This window comes from Pristis pectinata, chromosome 15 (assembly GCF_009764475.1).
Source record: "Pristis pectinata isolate sPriPec2 chromosome 15, sPriPec2.1.pri, whole genome shotgun sequence".
Taxonomy (NCBI): Eukaryota; Metazoa; Chordata; class Chondrichthyes; order Rhinopristiformes; family Pristidae; genus Pristis; species Pristis pectinata.
This window is the reverse complement of record NC_067419.1, coordinates 24,216,598-24,231,925: the sequence shown is the minus strand read 5'-3', so window position 1 is coordinate 24,231,925 and position 15,328 is coordinate 24,216,598. Positions and strand designations below refer to the sequence as shown.

General features: G+C 39.0%; 1 protein-coding gene across 1 annotated transcript in view; it reads left to right on the top strand.

Moving 5' to 3' along the window:
- LOC127578547 (potassium voltage-gated channel subfamily KQT member 1-like) overlaps positions 1 to 15,328 on the top strand; it is a 300,567-nt gene that overhangs the window by 22,610 nt on the left and 262,629 nt on the right. The window contains exon 4 of the mRNA XM_052030696.1: positions 8,525 to 8,615. Coding sequence (XP_051886656.1) covers positions 8,525 to 8,615 — 91 coding nt within the window. The remainder of the gene's footprint in view (positions 1 to 8,524; positions 8,616 to 15,328) is intronic.

Below are 15,328 nucleotides of genomic sequence, written 5' to 3'. Positions count from 1 at the left end.
TCTAGATTACTGTCTTGCTGTTCCCTCAAGCAGCAACATCACTAACATGAAGCCAATATAGTGTCTGTCAGTTTCTTTGTATTGCTGTAGCACAGACAATGAGATGGGGATGAAATTGTAAACAAAATATCTTTTATTGAAGGCAGTAGCTCTCAACTGAACTGTGATGTTTAGAACAGCAATCTATCAAAGTAATATCAGTTTTTAAAGGTAGCCTTTCACTTGTACACATTACAGAACCAAACATAAACTACATGTTCCTGATTTTGTTTTGTCTCTGGAAGTTAAACATGCAATTGTTACCTTTCCAACAACTGTTTGACCATATTGGATTGGATTACATTGATGGTTTTAATCAGCTGACTACAGCACAGAAATATGGAATGTGCTCAGGGTAGGATGTGGGTACATCTGACCTCTTGCTTTAAGACATATCACTGAGACCAGGGCATTCCACAACTTATTGAGCTGAGGAGCTAAAGATACTTCACGTTTGATCCCTCAGGTTTATGCCAGTGTAGACTGACATGTCTCATATGGCTTATTTCACTTGAATAAAATCACTAACTTTCATTAAAGGGGTAAATGGTTTGTTCTTTTATAACTTTTAGTTGATATTAATGTTTTAATTTACATCAATCTAATGTGCCATTTAAGTTTTGTTTTTAAACCTTTTACTTATATTTAGATATTTTAAGTTTTTTTTCAACTGTTTCTAAATGCCTCTAATAAACAGAGACTAGAAAAGAATGTAAAGGTCATCTGACAAAATGAGCTACGTGAAAGCCATTAAGGCAGTCTGAAGATGAGGCCTTAGTTTTTGTGTCTTGTAACTTGGTGATTGTTTGCCTTAGAGGACCATCGCAGTAATGACATGTTGGGAGTTGCGTGGTGCAAATAATTCGTGCAGCCAAGGGGCTAGCATGTGAATGGGGAGTGGGATGGGAGTTTGGCTGGGAGGTACAGGTCGGGTTCAATGCTCTCTGGGGTATTATCTGGAAATTTGAATCATTGTTTAATATTAATCACATTAATACACTTTTTGCATATTTTATGCCTGAAATTAGCTCGCAGAAAAATAAGATGGTGACTTAAAAACGTTTTAAAAAATTGGATTAAAAATATGCGATTGACTTATGAAAGGCTAATTTCTTTAATAGAAACTGCTGTCATTTAGCTATTTTAGTTGAATGCAGAAAAGAGCCACAAGGCTCATTCATAATTTGGGCCGCCATTTCTATGAGGAAATACTGGAGAAACTTCACTTTTCTGCATCAATAATAGAATATTAGTGATTTGTATGATTAGAAAAATAAATTAATTAGGGTGTAGGCCAAGAGATCACTGCTTCAAACTAGAAAAATAAATGATTTCGATATGTATATATTGGCAAATGGGGTGGACTTTAAAAAGAGAACCTTGTGTTTATGTAATGTCTTCCACAGCTTTGGGACATCCCGGAATGTTTTACATCTAATGAAATACTTCTGAATTGTATTCACTTTTGCAATTTGACAATTGTAGCTGCCACTTAGCAGCAACAAGCTCCCAGAAAGAGGAAGGTGATAATGAACAGATAATCTGTTTTTAATATTATTACTGATTTTTGTTTTGGACAGATGAACTAAAATGTATCAAATTATTTTCTTAATTTGAATGAACTGTTTTTTCTACAATCTTGGAATGCATAGAATGTCTGCTGTCATTTTGCAAGCTCGCTCAGAACAACAGAACTGCTACATGAATATGCCTGGTAGCTAAATATTTAAGTAGTGTCTTTGTTGTGGTAATGACACTATTTCATTTGGCATGTATATTTTACATTGTGGGTACCACATTAGGTTCTGTATAGATTTGGGTAATTAACAATGATAACATGTTCCGATACAGATAAATAGAAGGAGACAGTAAAGTATTGCAAGTACTAAAACTACTGACAGTGGCATCTGGTTTGACATGCTTTTGATCAGGAAGGATAATCCTGTCGAGGAAGAATTAACCAACTGGACCTTATTTTAAAGCTGTGCATTCTTCAGGAATTCATTTTGTGCATGAATTCAATAAAAGTTAAGGCTTTTATTTTGATTAATTGCAGAAAAAAAAATCTCAAGAGATTTTAGAAAATCAGTCAATTTTACAGATATGTGTACTAGTTCTTAATGAAAAATTAGAATTAAAAGAAAACAAAGATTAATTTATAAATGCTGTTCTGTTACATGAGGTGGAGCAGTGCAGAGAAATTATTGCTTTGCATAAGTTCAATGTTTTGACTGTAATTTTCATAGAATTTTGAATTTGGAAGAAAGTCCTACTTCCCATGATATTCTAGCATGAAATCTCAATGTGAAAAAGTATCATGAGAATAATTAAAGTTCTGTAAACCTTATTTAAAGCCCTGACTTTTTGGCCAATTTCGTCGTTAGGTGCAAAAGCATTGATTATTGATTTAATACATAAAAACATTAAATGGCTTAATTTTCTACTTTCCATATTGAAATAGTTCATTTAATTCCATATTTGTGTAGAATGATCAGTTATATTTACTAAATTATGTTCCTTAACCATTGTGTTCTATGATTCTGCTGGGAAATGCCACAGTTCCAGCCTAACCTGCCAGCATTTCTCAGCATTGGTGTATCAAATTCAATGAATTCAGCAAAATAAATGCTGGGGTAACTGCCTGCTGAACCTGTACCAGGTTGGACCTGGCACAGAAGCAGTGAACTTTTATCGTTCATATTTCTTTAAGAATGCAAGGAGGCCATTTGACCCATTGAATCTATGCTTGTTCCTAGAGCAGTCCTATCAGTCCCATTACCCAGCTTACTTCCCGTAACCTATCTTCTCACACATGTATTAAATTTTATCCCTGTTTCCGCGCGCGCGCACACACGCACGCACACACACACACACACACACGCGCACACACACACTTGTGCCAAGATCACAGTATTTTGATCAGCAATTTACCTGAAGACACAAAGCTCAGAATTATAGCTGATCTGAGTGGGATAATCTTGTTATAATGCCCCCTAAATTTCACTTCTTCATTTGTTAGGTAAAAAGACTTCAGATCTGGTTACATGTCTATACTTCTGTGTTGTATTTTAATCCTTTGCATTTTTTTCATACTATTGCACAGCAGCATAATTATCCGCATTGTGTCATCTGCCTTGTGGTTTTTACCTTGAAACTTGATTCTCTACATAATATTTTGAATATAGTTGTGTAAAAATTCTATTTGTACTGTATTGAAATGTAAATCATGAAATTGTAGCATATTTAAGACACAAGGGGCCATTTGGCCCATTGTATCTGTGCTGATCCAACAAGAGTTACCCAGCCCAATCTATCTTCCTGCAATAGATCTGTAGCCCTGCAGATAATGGCTCTTTCAAATACACATCAAAAGTACTTTTTAAAAGTGATGAGGTGTTTTGTCTCTACCTTTCAGTGGATTCCCAAACCTGACCATCCTCTGTGTGGAAAAATATTTTCCTCATCTTCCCTCTAATCCTTTTGTTACTCTATGCCACTCAATATCCTATTTATTGTATATTCTCTCACCTTGTTGCATCATCTTGCACTTCTTTTGGATTAATAGTCAGAGTCATGGGGTTCTACAGCACAGAAACCGGTCCTTCAGCCCAACTCATCCAAGCTGACCAAGGTGCCTTCGTGAGCTCATTCCATGTGCCTGCATTTGGCCAATATCCCTCTTAACCTTTTCTATCCATGAACCTGTCCAAATGTCTCTACCACTTCCTCTGGCAGCTCCTTTCATATACACACCATGGTCTGTGTGGAAAAACTTGCCTCTCAGGTCCCCTTTAAATCATTCCCCTCTCATCTTAAACCTATGCCCTCTATTTTTTTTGACAAAATTTTATCAAATCATCTTCATTTGCAATGGTGTGCAAACAGTAGAAAGTGTAGAGCTATAGCCTACTAGTCTGCCAGTTAGCATAGTTATGGAAAAGGTGAAAGATAAAATAGGACTAAAGATTCTAAATTGGCTTAAGGCCCATTTTACTTGGCTGAGAAGTGATTTTGCAAAAGCAGACTGAAAACACCAATCTGAATGTAAAATGCCTTTTTTTATAATTCATTTTGAGGATACAGGTGTTGCTGGCAGCTTTCATTGTCCATGCGTAGTTGCTGTTGAGATGGTGGTGAGTTATGTTCTTGAGCAGCTGTAGTTCAAGAAGGGCTAGGAATTATTTCATTGTAGAATACTGTGCAATTTGGAAGGGAATTTGAAGGTGGTGGTGTTCCCTTGCACTTGCTGCCCTGGTCTTTCTTGGTTGTAGAGATTGTGGGTTTGGGAGGTGTTGTCAGAATGGTTTGTGCAAGTAACTGCTGTGTGTTTTGTGAATATTGCACACTATGTGCTAGTGGAGGAGGGAATGAATGTTTAGGTAGGTTGATAGGCTGCCATTTAAGTAAGCTGCTTTGTCCTGGATAATGTTAAGTGTCTTCAGAATTGTTGGCACTAAACTCATTCATCATGGTCCTGACTTGTGCCCTTTGGGTGTTAAGTAGTGAGTTACCAGCTTCTGACGGACTCTGGTAGCATTGGTATTTATGTGGCTGGTCTAGTTAGTTTTGTGATCAATGATGACCTGAGGATATTGATGTTGAGAGATTTGAGGAAAGTAATGCGATTACATGGTCACATTTTCACTTGTTGAAGACGGACATTGCAAGCACCTTCCTGGCATGTATGTTACTTGCCTCTTATCAGCCCATGCCTGAGTGTTGGCTAGGTCTTGCTGGATAAAGGTAGTGGTTAATTCATTTGCTGAGGAGTTGGGAATGGATTTGAATACTGTGCAATCACAGGTGAATATCTCCAATTTTGATCTTGGATAGACATAGTCTCAGAGTCAAACAGTACAGAAGCAGGCTCTTCAGCACACCAAGTCAAGCATCAATTTACAGAAATTCCATTTTATTAACCCTGAATTCCCATCAATTTTCCCCCATATTCTACCAATTGTCTAAATATTAAGGGCAATTTACAGTGGCCAATTAACCTACCAAGCCACATTGGAGATCAGGATTGGGTCACTGGAGTTGTGAAGCAGCAGCTATGATTGAAGGAAGGGCATTGATGAAACAGCTGAAGATGGTTGAGCTTGGAACACTGCCACGAGGAACTCTGACAGTGAGGTCCTGGAGGTGGGGTGTTTGACGTCTGACAAAAGCGACCATCTTCCTTTCTATGAGATATGAATCCACACTTTGGAGTGTTTCTACTTTGCCAATTGATTTCAGTTTTACCAGGATATCCTGATGTGTGTGTGTGTGTATGTGCATATATATGTATATGTGTGTGTATATGTATGTATGTTTAGAGAGCTAATTATCTTAAGTCTGTTTTATCTGTATCTCTGTGTATTTGTATTGTGGTCCTATTGGGCTGCTATATGTATTCTCAAACAATGTAAAGTTGTCAGAGATAGTTTTACAAGCATTCAGGTTTGCTCCAAGAGCTAGAGACTCAACATGTAAATGGGCCAGATCACCTGAAGCGTAGTCTGGAATCTAAGGGGGTAACTTCTGGTACTTTCTTTTTGATCAGAAGTTGGCCAGATCAGCAAAATCTCTTGGCGATTGGTGAACTGCTATCCTCCTGACCTCCCATCTGCTGTTAAATCCAGCCACTTGCTAGTCCATTACGATGCCACTGGGAGCTTAATCTCCTGATACAGTATGTGCATTAGCAGACTCCTCTTGGTCTGGCTGGATGCCTAAGTGGCTAGAGGTCTCTGACCAAGTGCGACCCCATACAGAAACTTGGTGCCTGGCCCAGCAATAGTTGGGGGTGGGAGGTTGTGGGTGATGGGTGCAGGTCAAGTCCAAAGCAGGACATTTGGAATCTGGAGGGAGTGTTGTTGGGAAATGAATTTACTACTGGACATTGGTCTCATAGTGTGTGTGTGTATATGTTTGGGGGGGAGGGGGTTGGGTGAGATGGGGTGATTTGCATTTATGCATCTTCAGAGTCAGTAAAGCAGGTTTCAAGATATGTTATTTAATTTTATCCTTTCTCCCTGGTGATTGGGATTGGACTTTCTGCCCAATGTCAGGGCACAACCAAGAAGCATCACCAGCGGTTTTCCAGCCAATCACTTGCATGGGCTAAGCATCACATCTTGTTGGCACATGAAATCCACAGTGACGTGATCTCCACCACATGGCTAAGATCAACACAGTTTGCCAGAGGCTTAACCTGCCAAACTCTATCAGACAAGCAGTCACTCGATCTGGACCAATTAGTGCACAGTCTTGTTATATACCTTTATTTGGATATGTATTTGGTGTGTTACTTTGCATTTTGAACATATTATAATATAAACCAAGCAACAAAACTTCATTTTTTTTCATCTACATTAAAGCATCACAGGTTTGGAGTTGTCATTTTTTAATTATTTCTAATAAGAGTACCTGAAAGGATCCAATCAATCCATCAAAATGTTATTCTAAACATGTAGAAGTTGTAAGGTATATAGAAATGTGTACAAAATGAGACATTGTATTTATTCAAATTTGTATACTATTTTCAACAAATTATTTTGTTGACTATAGAACTGTATACATAAACATACTACAATAATGGAAGTATTTTCTAGGTGATAGAACAATGATAGGAATGCCATCACCTTTAAGTTATTCAGCAATCTCTCTTATTACCTTTCATTGTTATTGGAACAATGCTGGGTCAAAATATTAGACTTGTCACCTAACAACATTATTGGAGAACCTTGACCACATGAACAACCATGGTTCAAGATGGCAATTTGCCACCTTCTATAGAGCAACTAGGAAAAGACAGAATATGTACAACATCATGGAAGAACGGAATATCGTGAAGTCCAATAGTGGTTCCATATACAAGGTAAAGAGTTGGATACTTCGCAGTTGCCACAACTGGTGCATCTATCAAGGTCCTGTTCAGTTGAATGGGGTCAGTGGCATTCACTGAACAGGAAATTGAAGGGAAATAGTTTGTTTTATTTTACTGCATTTTAATTAATATTACAGCTTTAATTTTGTCACGAACCAGCAACAAAAGAAACATATTGAGCATGATTTAGTATTTAAAAACTATTTTATTAATCACTACTTATGATAATACGTAAAATAAAAGTAAAAATGCTAGTATGTTAGAATTCAAAAATGTTAAACCTCGAACGTTAACCCCAAAACTAAACTCTTCGTGTGTGTGTGGGTGTGGCAAAGTCCAAAACTCCCAGTTCCAGAATGGTTCTTAAAGTTCAGTTCCGCAAGCCATAAGGTGAAACATGAGCAAGGGCTTCTTCAACAACCACCGTTGTCTGAAGATAAGACGTAGACGTAGAGAAACATAGAGAGAGTAAATACGAAATCCAAATGTTCCACGATGGAACCCAAACGACACTTCAGTGTTTACTCGGTAGTGACTTCCTCACCCTGAAAGCATCCGAACCGTGGTCGTCCACATACAAATACCTGTTTCCTTCTACAGGTCAGCAACAAAGTGAACTCCACCGGATTACTTCCAACTTCCATACATGGATTTCAGTGGCAAACACAGTTATTGTTTCTCATCCATCGATAGAGAAAACAAGCAGGCTGGTGTCTCTCTCCCTTCTCTCTCTCTCTCCTTCTTCTTCTTCTGCCTTCTTCAACCACGTCATTACGTCCTTTATCTTCTATTGACGTAAGCACGCCCCACACACACAAACACACACGCTCTCTATCTTAAAGGGACTTTCACTGAGTCCGTAACAATTTACATGTTGAATGTGGTTTTGAACAAGTTTATTATTAAGGTATTTGACTTTTTTCTGATCGTCAAAGGCAGATAGAAATAGTGGAAAAGGCTTTGAAGAGCCACCAGATCAGTCTGTGGGTGGGGCCTTAATTTCCACTGTCTGTTGCATAGTTGTTGCTTGTGAACTGCTTTGCCCCATGGGATAGCTGCAGCAACAAAGCCAGCAGCATATGGTGAGTCATGCAGCTGCAAAAGTACAATTGCAGGCATCCTGTGAGAGGTGAATGCAAGGCATTGGCCCAGTCCAGCCATGACTTCTAATGTAAATGAAATGAACTTACTGTACTTTAGACTGACAAATAATTTTTTTTTCAGTTGAAGATGGGTTCAGAATATTTACTTTGTGGTCCTATTCTCCATGTCTTTTGTTGCAAAGAAATCTTGATTTTAAGAATAATGCGCATGACCTAGTGACTGATTTTCTTTGTAAAGCATAATGGGCAAACAATCTTCCTGAAAAGCAGAAAAAGAAACTTAGCTGCCTGTTGTGCACCTCACCCAAATACTCAAATGACTTGAAGAGGTGGCTGATTCACTTTTTTTGGAAAAAGAAATTGCAAATGAAACAATGGGAAAATGAGTGGAATGAAAGATGTTAGATCATAATTGTGCGAACATTTGTTCTTGATTTTTTTTAAACATTTTATTCACCTTTCAATTTTTTCATCTTGATTTTCCTGAAGATTTATTTTGTTTTAATTACAGATTCTTGATGGTGTTGATTTGTTTGATCTTCAGTGTGCTATCTACCATAGACCATTATGCTGATTTTGCGACAGGAACTCTCTTTTGGATGGTAAGTACTGTAATAGTTGACATGTATCTGACATTATGGGATGTTCAAGCTGTCTGATTTTTATTCTTATTGAAATATACATAAATAAGAATTGTGTGGCTTCAGTAAATGGCAGTCATCTGCAACATTAATTTGATTCATAGACCAGGTTGAAAATCTGTTTGTTTCCATGAGCAGAACTTTAGTTGTAGATTTTACTATTCCAGTTATCCAACAGTGGAAGGAATGAAAGAGTGACATGTTGTTAAGTAGAGAATTTGGTCATTGACTTCTGTCTTAATTTGGGCATAGATGCTATGAGGGAAATATAATTAATTTAGAGGAAAACTTACTATATATCTTAATTTTGTAAAACGCAAATGAATGCTATCGTGGCACAAAAGTAAATTTCTTTGAATGCTGAAAATCTGAAAATAACTGCAGTAAATGCTGGAAAGACTCAAAGGCAATCAGACAGCATTTGTGGAGGGAGAAGCAGTGTTATCCTTTCAAGTCAATAAACTTTCATCACATTCTTCTTCATTGGATGGTGCCCTTCCATGGGTTAGACAAGGGCAGGAGTGGGGTTGAGCGTTGGGCATGTGGTTTTCCTGAGATTTTGAAATACAAGGGTATAAAAAGTTTTCTGATAGTGAGTGGATGGCACCTTTTGGGAACCCTTAACAGACAGGCACGTGGGGAACATTCACTGTTTTCAGGGAAAGGATTTTTTAATTGTCTTGTAGACCCTTTTTATACTGTGACTTCCTTAGCTATCCCATTGTCAAAGTGGAGGATGACCCTTTGCTCACCCTGATTAATTTTTGGGACTGGAAACATCTTACTCTCAATTGTTCAGACGCACTCCCGTTGCAGGTGACCTTGCTCTGTAAGACAATGGAGAAGGCCAATATCAAAGTGCTCTCATGCCGTGAGAGGCATTGTTCAATTGTGTAAGATAAGATAAGAGCTTTACTAGTCACATGTACATCGAAACACACAGTGAAATACATCTTTTGCGTAGTGATTTTGGGGGGCAGCCTGCAAGTGTCGCCACACTTCCAGCGCCAACATAGCATGCCCACAACTTCCTAACCCGTACGTCTTTAGAATGTGGGAGGAAACTGGAGCACCCGGAGGAAACCCACGCAGTCACAGGGAGAACGTACAAACTCCTTACAGACAGTGGCCGGATTTGAACCCGGGTCGCTGGCGCTGTAAAGCATTGTGCTAACCACTATGCTACCATGCTACATACACTACGCTACATACATATGTGTTAATCATTGTTTAATCACCATAAACAAGAGAAAGGAAGCATGTGTGCTCAAAACATAAGAGGCATTTTTATGGCAATTGTCATTAAATCATTGTGAATAGGGCAGGTAAATAATGCAGGTAGCTTTAGTTCTCCAGTTTAAAAGTGATCTGATTTCAGGACTGAACTTTTTTTTGTTTTGCCTCATGAAAGAGACAAAGTGCTATGGACGTGTATGTCACACATCATCATCTGATTCGGCAGCCTCTTGTTTATCGCTCCCTGGTTTCTTCTGCACCTATAATCAAAGCTACTACACTAAAGAGTTGAAAATACAGAATTAGACTGCGATGTTTAAAAATTAAAGAGGTAGTAAGAGATGTCAAAGGAACATTTTACTAAAAGGGTGCTAAGTATGTGGGATAGATTACCAGTTCAATGGAACCTTAATGGGCTTTAAGAAGGGATATTATGGTACGAAAAAGCCATAGAACTTTAGAGACGTCATCTGATTGCACTTTAGGTCTTCTGCTTGAAAGTGATATAATGTTACTTTGCAGTTTGTAGAAAGTCCTAATCTCATCAAACAAGCAAATCACAAACTCATGTCAGTGGTGTGTAACAGAACTAGGTTTTCCTGAACCAGCAGCTTCTAACAAGGGACTGTCTTCCATCTTTGCATTCAATCAAGTCCTTTACTAAATTTGAACAGATCATTCCCACCCTGTAGGTTCTATGATCTACTTAGTTTGGCCTGTGCTTCTGTAGTTTGACATGCCAATCATAAGGTTGTATGCAACAGAGCGAGAAAATAGAAGAGGAAGGAAAGTGGGAAGTTAAGAAACAAAGTGGCCAAGCAGGGAGAAAGAAAGGACCCAGAATTGGCAAAAAGAAACAGAAGTCATTTGTATTTTGCATTCTTCAACATGGATTCCAAATTACACAGGGCCTGTTTTAAACTATGGTCTTGCAGATTTAGGTTTCTAAACATTATCACAGCTCACTTTCTAAAATAGTCCTGCTTTTTTGGTGTCTGGTTGTATTGTCTGGTGGGCAATAAATAACAACGTAAGGAATAGGAGCAGGAGTAGGCCATCTGGGCTTTCGAGCCTGCTCCACCATTCAATAAGATCATGTTTGATCTGGCCATGGACTCAGATCCACCTACCTGCCTTATCCCCATAACCCTTAATTCCTCTACTATGCAAAAACCTATCTAACTGTGTCTTAAATATATTTAATGAGGCAGTCTCCACTACTTCCCTGGGCAGAGAATTCCACAGATTCACTACTCTCTGGGAAAAGCAGTTTCTCCTCATCTCCGTCCTAGATCTATTCCCCTGAATCTTGAGGCTATGTCCCCCAGTTCAGGTCTCACCTACCAGTGGAAAAATCCTTTCTGCCTCTATCTTATCTATCCCTATCATAATTTTATATGTTTCTATAAGATCCCTTCTCATTCTTCTGAATTCCAGCGAGTATAGTCCCAGGCGACTCAATCTCTCCTCATAGGCTAGCCCCCTCATCTCTGGAATCAATTTGGTGAACTTCCTCTGCACCACTTCCAAAGCCAGTACATCCTTCCTCGAATAAGGAGACCAGAACTGCACACAGTACTCCAGGTGCGGCTTCACCAATACCCTGTGCAGGTGCAGCATAACCTCCTTGCTCTTAAATTCAATCCCTCTAGCAATGGCCAACATTCCATTTGCCTTCTTGTTAACCTGTTGCAGATGCAAACCAACCTTTTGTGATTCATGCACAAGCACTCCCAAGTCCCTCTGCATAACAGCATGCTGCAATCTTTCACCACTTAAATAATAATCTGATCTATTTTTCCTTCCAAAGTGGATGACCTTGCATTTACCAATGTTGTACTCCATCTGCCAGACCCTTGTCCACTCACTTAACGTATCCATATCTCTCTGCAGACTCTCCGCATCCTCTGCACAATTTGCTTTCCTATTCAATTTAGTGTCATCAGCAAACATAGATACGCTACACTCGGTCCCCTCTTCCAAATAGTTAATGTATATCGTGAACAGTTGTGGGCCCAGCACTGACCCCTGCGGCACCCCGCTCACCACTGATTACCAACCAGAGAAACACTCATTGATCCCAACTCTCTGCCTTCTATTGGTTAACCAATCCTCTATCCATTACCAATACCCCCAACTCCATGCATCTTTATCTTATGGATAAGTATTTTATGCAGCACCTTATCGAATGCCTTCTGGAAATCCAAGTATACAACATCCATCTGTTCCCCTCTATCCACTGCATTCATTATATCCTCAAAGAACTCCAGTGAGTTTGTAAAACAGGACCTGCCCTATCTGAATCCATGCTGTGTCTGCCTGATGGAACCACTTCTCTCCAGATGTCTCGCTATTTCTTCCTTAATGATAGCTTCAAGCATTTTCCTGACTACAGATGTTAAGCTAACTGGCTGATTGTTACCTGCCTTTTGCCTACATCCTTTTTTAAACAGTGGTGTGACATTCGCTGTCTTCCAATCTGCTGGAACCTGCCCAGAATCCAGAGAATTTTGGCAAATTATCACAAATGCCTCTACTATAACTTCTGCCATTTCTTTCAGTACCCTGGGATGCATCCCATCAGGACCAGGGAACTTGTCTACCTTTAAGCCCACTAGTTTACTCATCACTACCTCTTTTGTGACAGTGATTGTATCGAGGTCCTCGCCTCCCGTTGCATCCATAACATCTTTCTTTGTCATGTTAGATGTGGCCTCCACCGTGAAGACCGACACAAAATAGTCTTTCAAGGCCTCGGCCATTTCCACATTACCCAATATTAATTCCCCCTTCTCATCTTCCAAGGGACCTATGTTCACTTTAGCCACCCTTTTCTGTTTTATATAATGATAAAAACTTTTACTATATGTTTTTATATTTTGTGCTAGTTTACTTTCATAATCTATTTTCCCTTTCCTTATTGTTTGCTTAGTGGTTCTTTGTTGCTTTTTAAAGTTTTCCCAATCTTCCAGTTTCCCACTACTTTTGACGACTTTGTATGCATGAGCTTTTAGCTCAATGCCGCCTTTTATTTCCTTAGTTATCCAAGGCTGGCTCTCCCCACCTTTGCTGTCCTTGCTTTTAACTGGAATATACTTTCGTTGAGCCCCGTGGAAAAACCCCTTTGAAAGTCTTTCACTGTTCTTCAACTGTCCCATCACATAGCCTGAGTTCCCAGTCTACGCTAGCCAACTCCTCCCCTCATCCTATTGTATTCTCCGTTGTTTGGGTGTAATACACTGGTTTTAGATAGAACTATTGCACCCTCTATTTGTATGAGAAATTGAATCATGTTATGATCACTCTTTCCAAGAGGATCCCTAACTACAAGGAGGTTAATTTTACCTGTCTCATTGCACAGGACCAGATCAAAGATGGCATTTTCCCTTGTAGGTTCACGAACATGCTGTTCAAGAAAGCTATCACAGATGCATTCTATGACGTCCTTCACAAGACTGCGTCGACCAACTTGATTCGCCCAATCTATGTGGAAGTTAAAATCCCCCATGACAACTGCCAGTCCATTCCTACATGCATCAAATATTTCTTGGTTTATTGCCTGTGCCACTGTAATGTTATTATTCGGTGGCCTATAGACAACTCCCTGCAGTGACTCTTTTCCCTTTACTATTCCTAATCTCTACCCAGATGGACTCAACATTTCTGCTCCTTAGATCTTATATCATCTCTCACTATTGCCCTGATCTAATTCTTAATGAAGAGCGCTACCCCACCTCCCTTATCTTCCTGCCTATCCTTCCATATTACCTGATACCCTTGGATATTTAATTCCCACCCATCTCCACCATGCAATCACATTTCTGTAATGGCCACTAAATCTTACCACTTTATACTGATTTGTGCCGCAAGTTCACTGACCTTGTTTCGAATACTACGGGCATTCAGATAAAGTGCCTTTACACTCATTGTCCTTTTAGAATTTAGTAACCGTTGTGTCCTTTGTGTCTGACTTTTCTGTACTCCACTCTTACTTTTCTACTTTCTAACTTTTGCCCTTCCTCTGCTTTGCTTCCCTCTGTCTTTCTGCATGGATTCTCATCCCCCTGCCATATTAGTTTAAACCCTCCCCAACAGCACTAACAAACAATCCCCCTAGGGCATTGATCCCAGTCCTGCCCAGGTGTAGACCATCCGACCAACCAGAAGAATTACAACAGGTCAGAGCAGCTAGATTTCTTTGACAAGTGAAAACATGGGAATTACTTATTTTCATTCTCTGCTTATTCTTCAGTTGAACCAGTCTTTTGAGTTTTATTTTTCTATGTTACAGATACTAAGTGAACACATACATACTGTATGAATGTTTTGGCCTTACCTTCTGCTTGTTTTCACATCATAAGATATGGGGTTGCAAGAATTCTGCATTGCGTACATTTCTCTTATAATGCATCCACCAGCAGCCTTTTGTGAGTTCTGTACTGAATGAAATGGATCAAAGTGAGAACAAATAATTCTTGTGCTGTTGTCACCAATGCTTTGCAGAACTCTGTTCCACTAAAATACAAATGTATGGTAAATTGCATGAAAAAATAGAATTCTACAATGTTTGCACACTGCATTAACAACAGAACAAATCCTATCACAATATGACTGAAACTTGTACTATTGTGCATTCTATTTAATTGTATGGAGAAGCCCATATTTTGTTGTTCCCTGAACCCTGGTTCACATCCCTTGGGTTGTAAATTGGGTTTCTTCTGTGGAATTCTTATAAGGCTGGCCAGAACAGAAAAGATCTTGTAAGCAGCTGAGAGAGGATGAGTTCTGACTTACTAAGAGGAGGTGACGTAACATCTGTACTACACAGTTTGGATCAATTTGTAGGTGGGAACAAATGCCTTTTTCCATTAAGCGCTGTTCCTTTTTGAGAACCAAAGATCAGGCAAAGTGGTGGAAAAATGTAGAAAGAAATGTCTGTTTCTGTGCTTTAATCACAACACTCTCTGACTATTGGATGTTTTTGATCTTTTTCCTTGCATTTAACCACATTTGTTTAAAACTTGACATTTTTGAATGGAAGCAATATGTTGGATGCATGCTATATAAAATAAAGATATTTGACTTTTGATTTACCTTTCGGGTTTCTTCAGGAATTAATGTTTCGAACTTGTATTTTTGCATATAGTATTTATGGCAAGCTTAAACTATTTCTGGAACAAGAACCAGCAAAGATTGTGAATAGGAATCTGAGATGTTGGGACAGGGTAGATGGTGCTATGATTTAACAGAATCATTTTAGATTACTGTTGTTATAAATCCAAAGTGGCAAAAATCTCTGGCTTGTGAGAATTTTGGATGTGTAAGGATTGCTCACTCCCAGCATGAACAACAGTCTCCTCATTGGAGTCCTAAATGTATACATTTCTAGTTTGACAATTTTAGGGCTTGCCCTTCCAGCATTGTTTAATTTTAAGTAG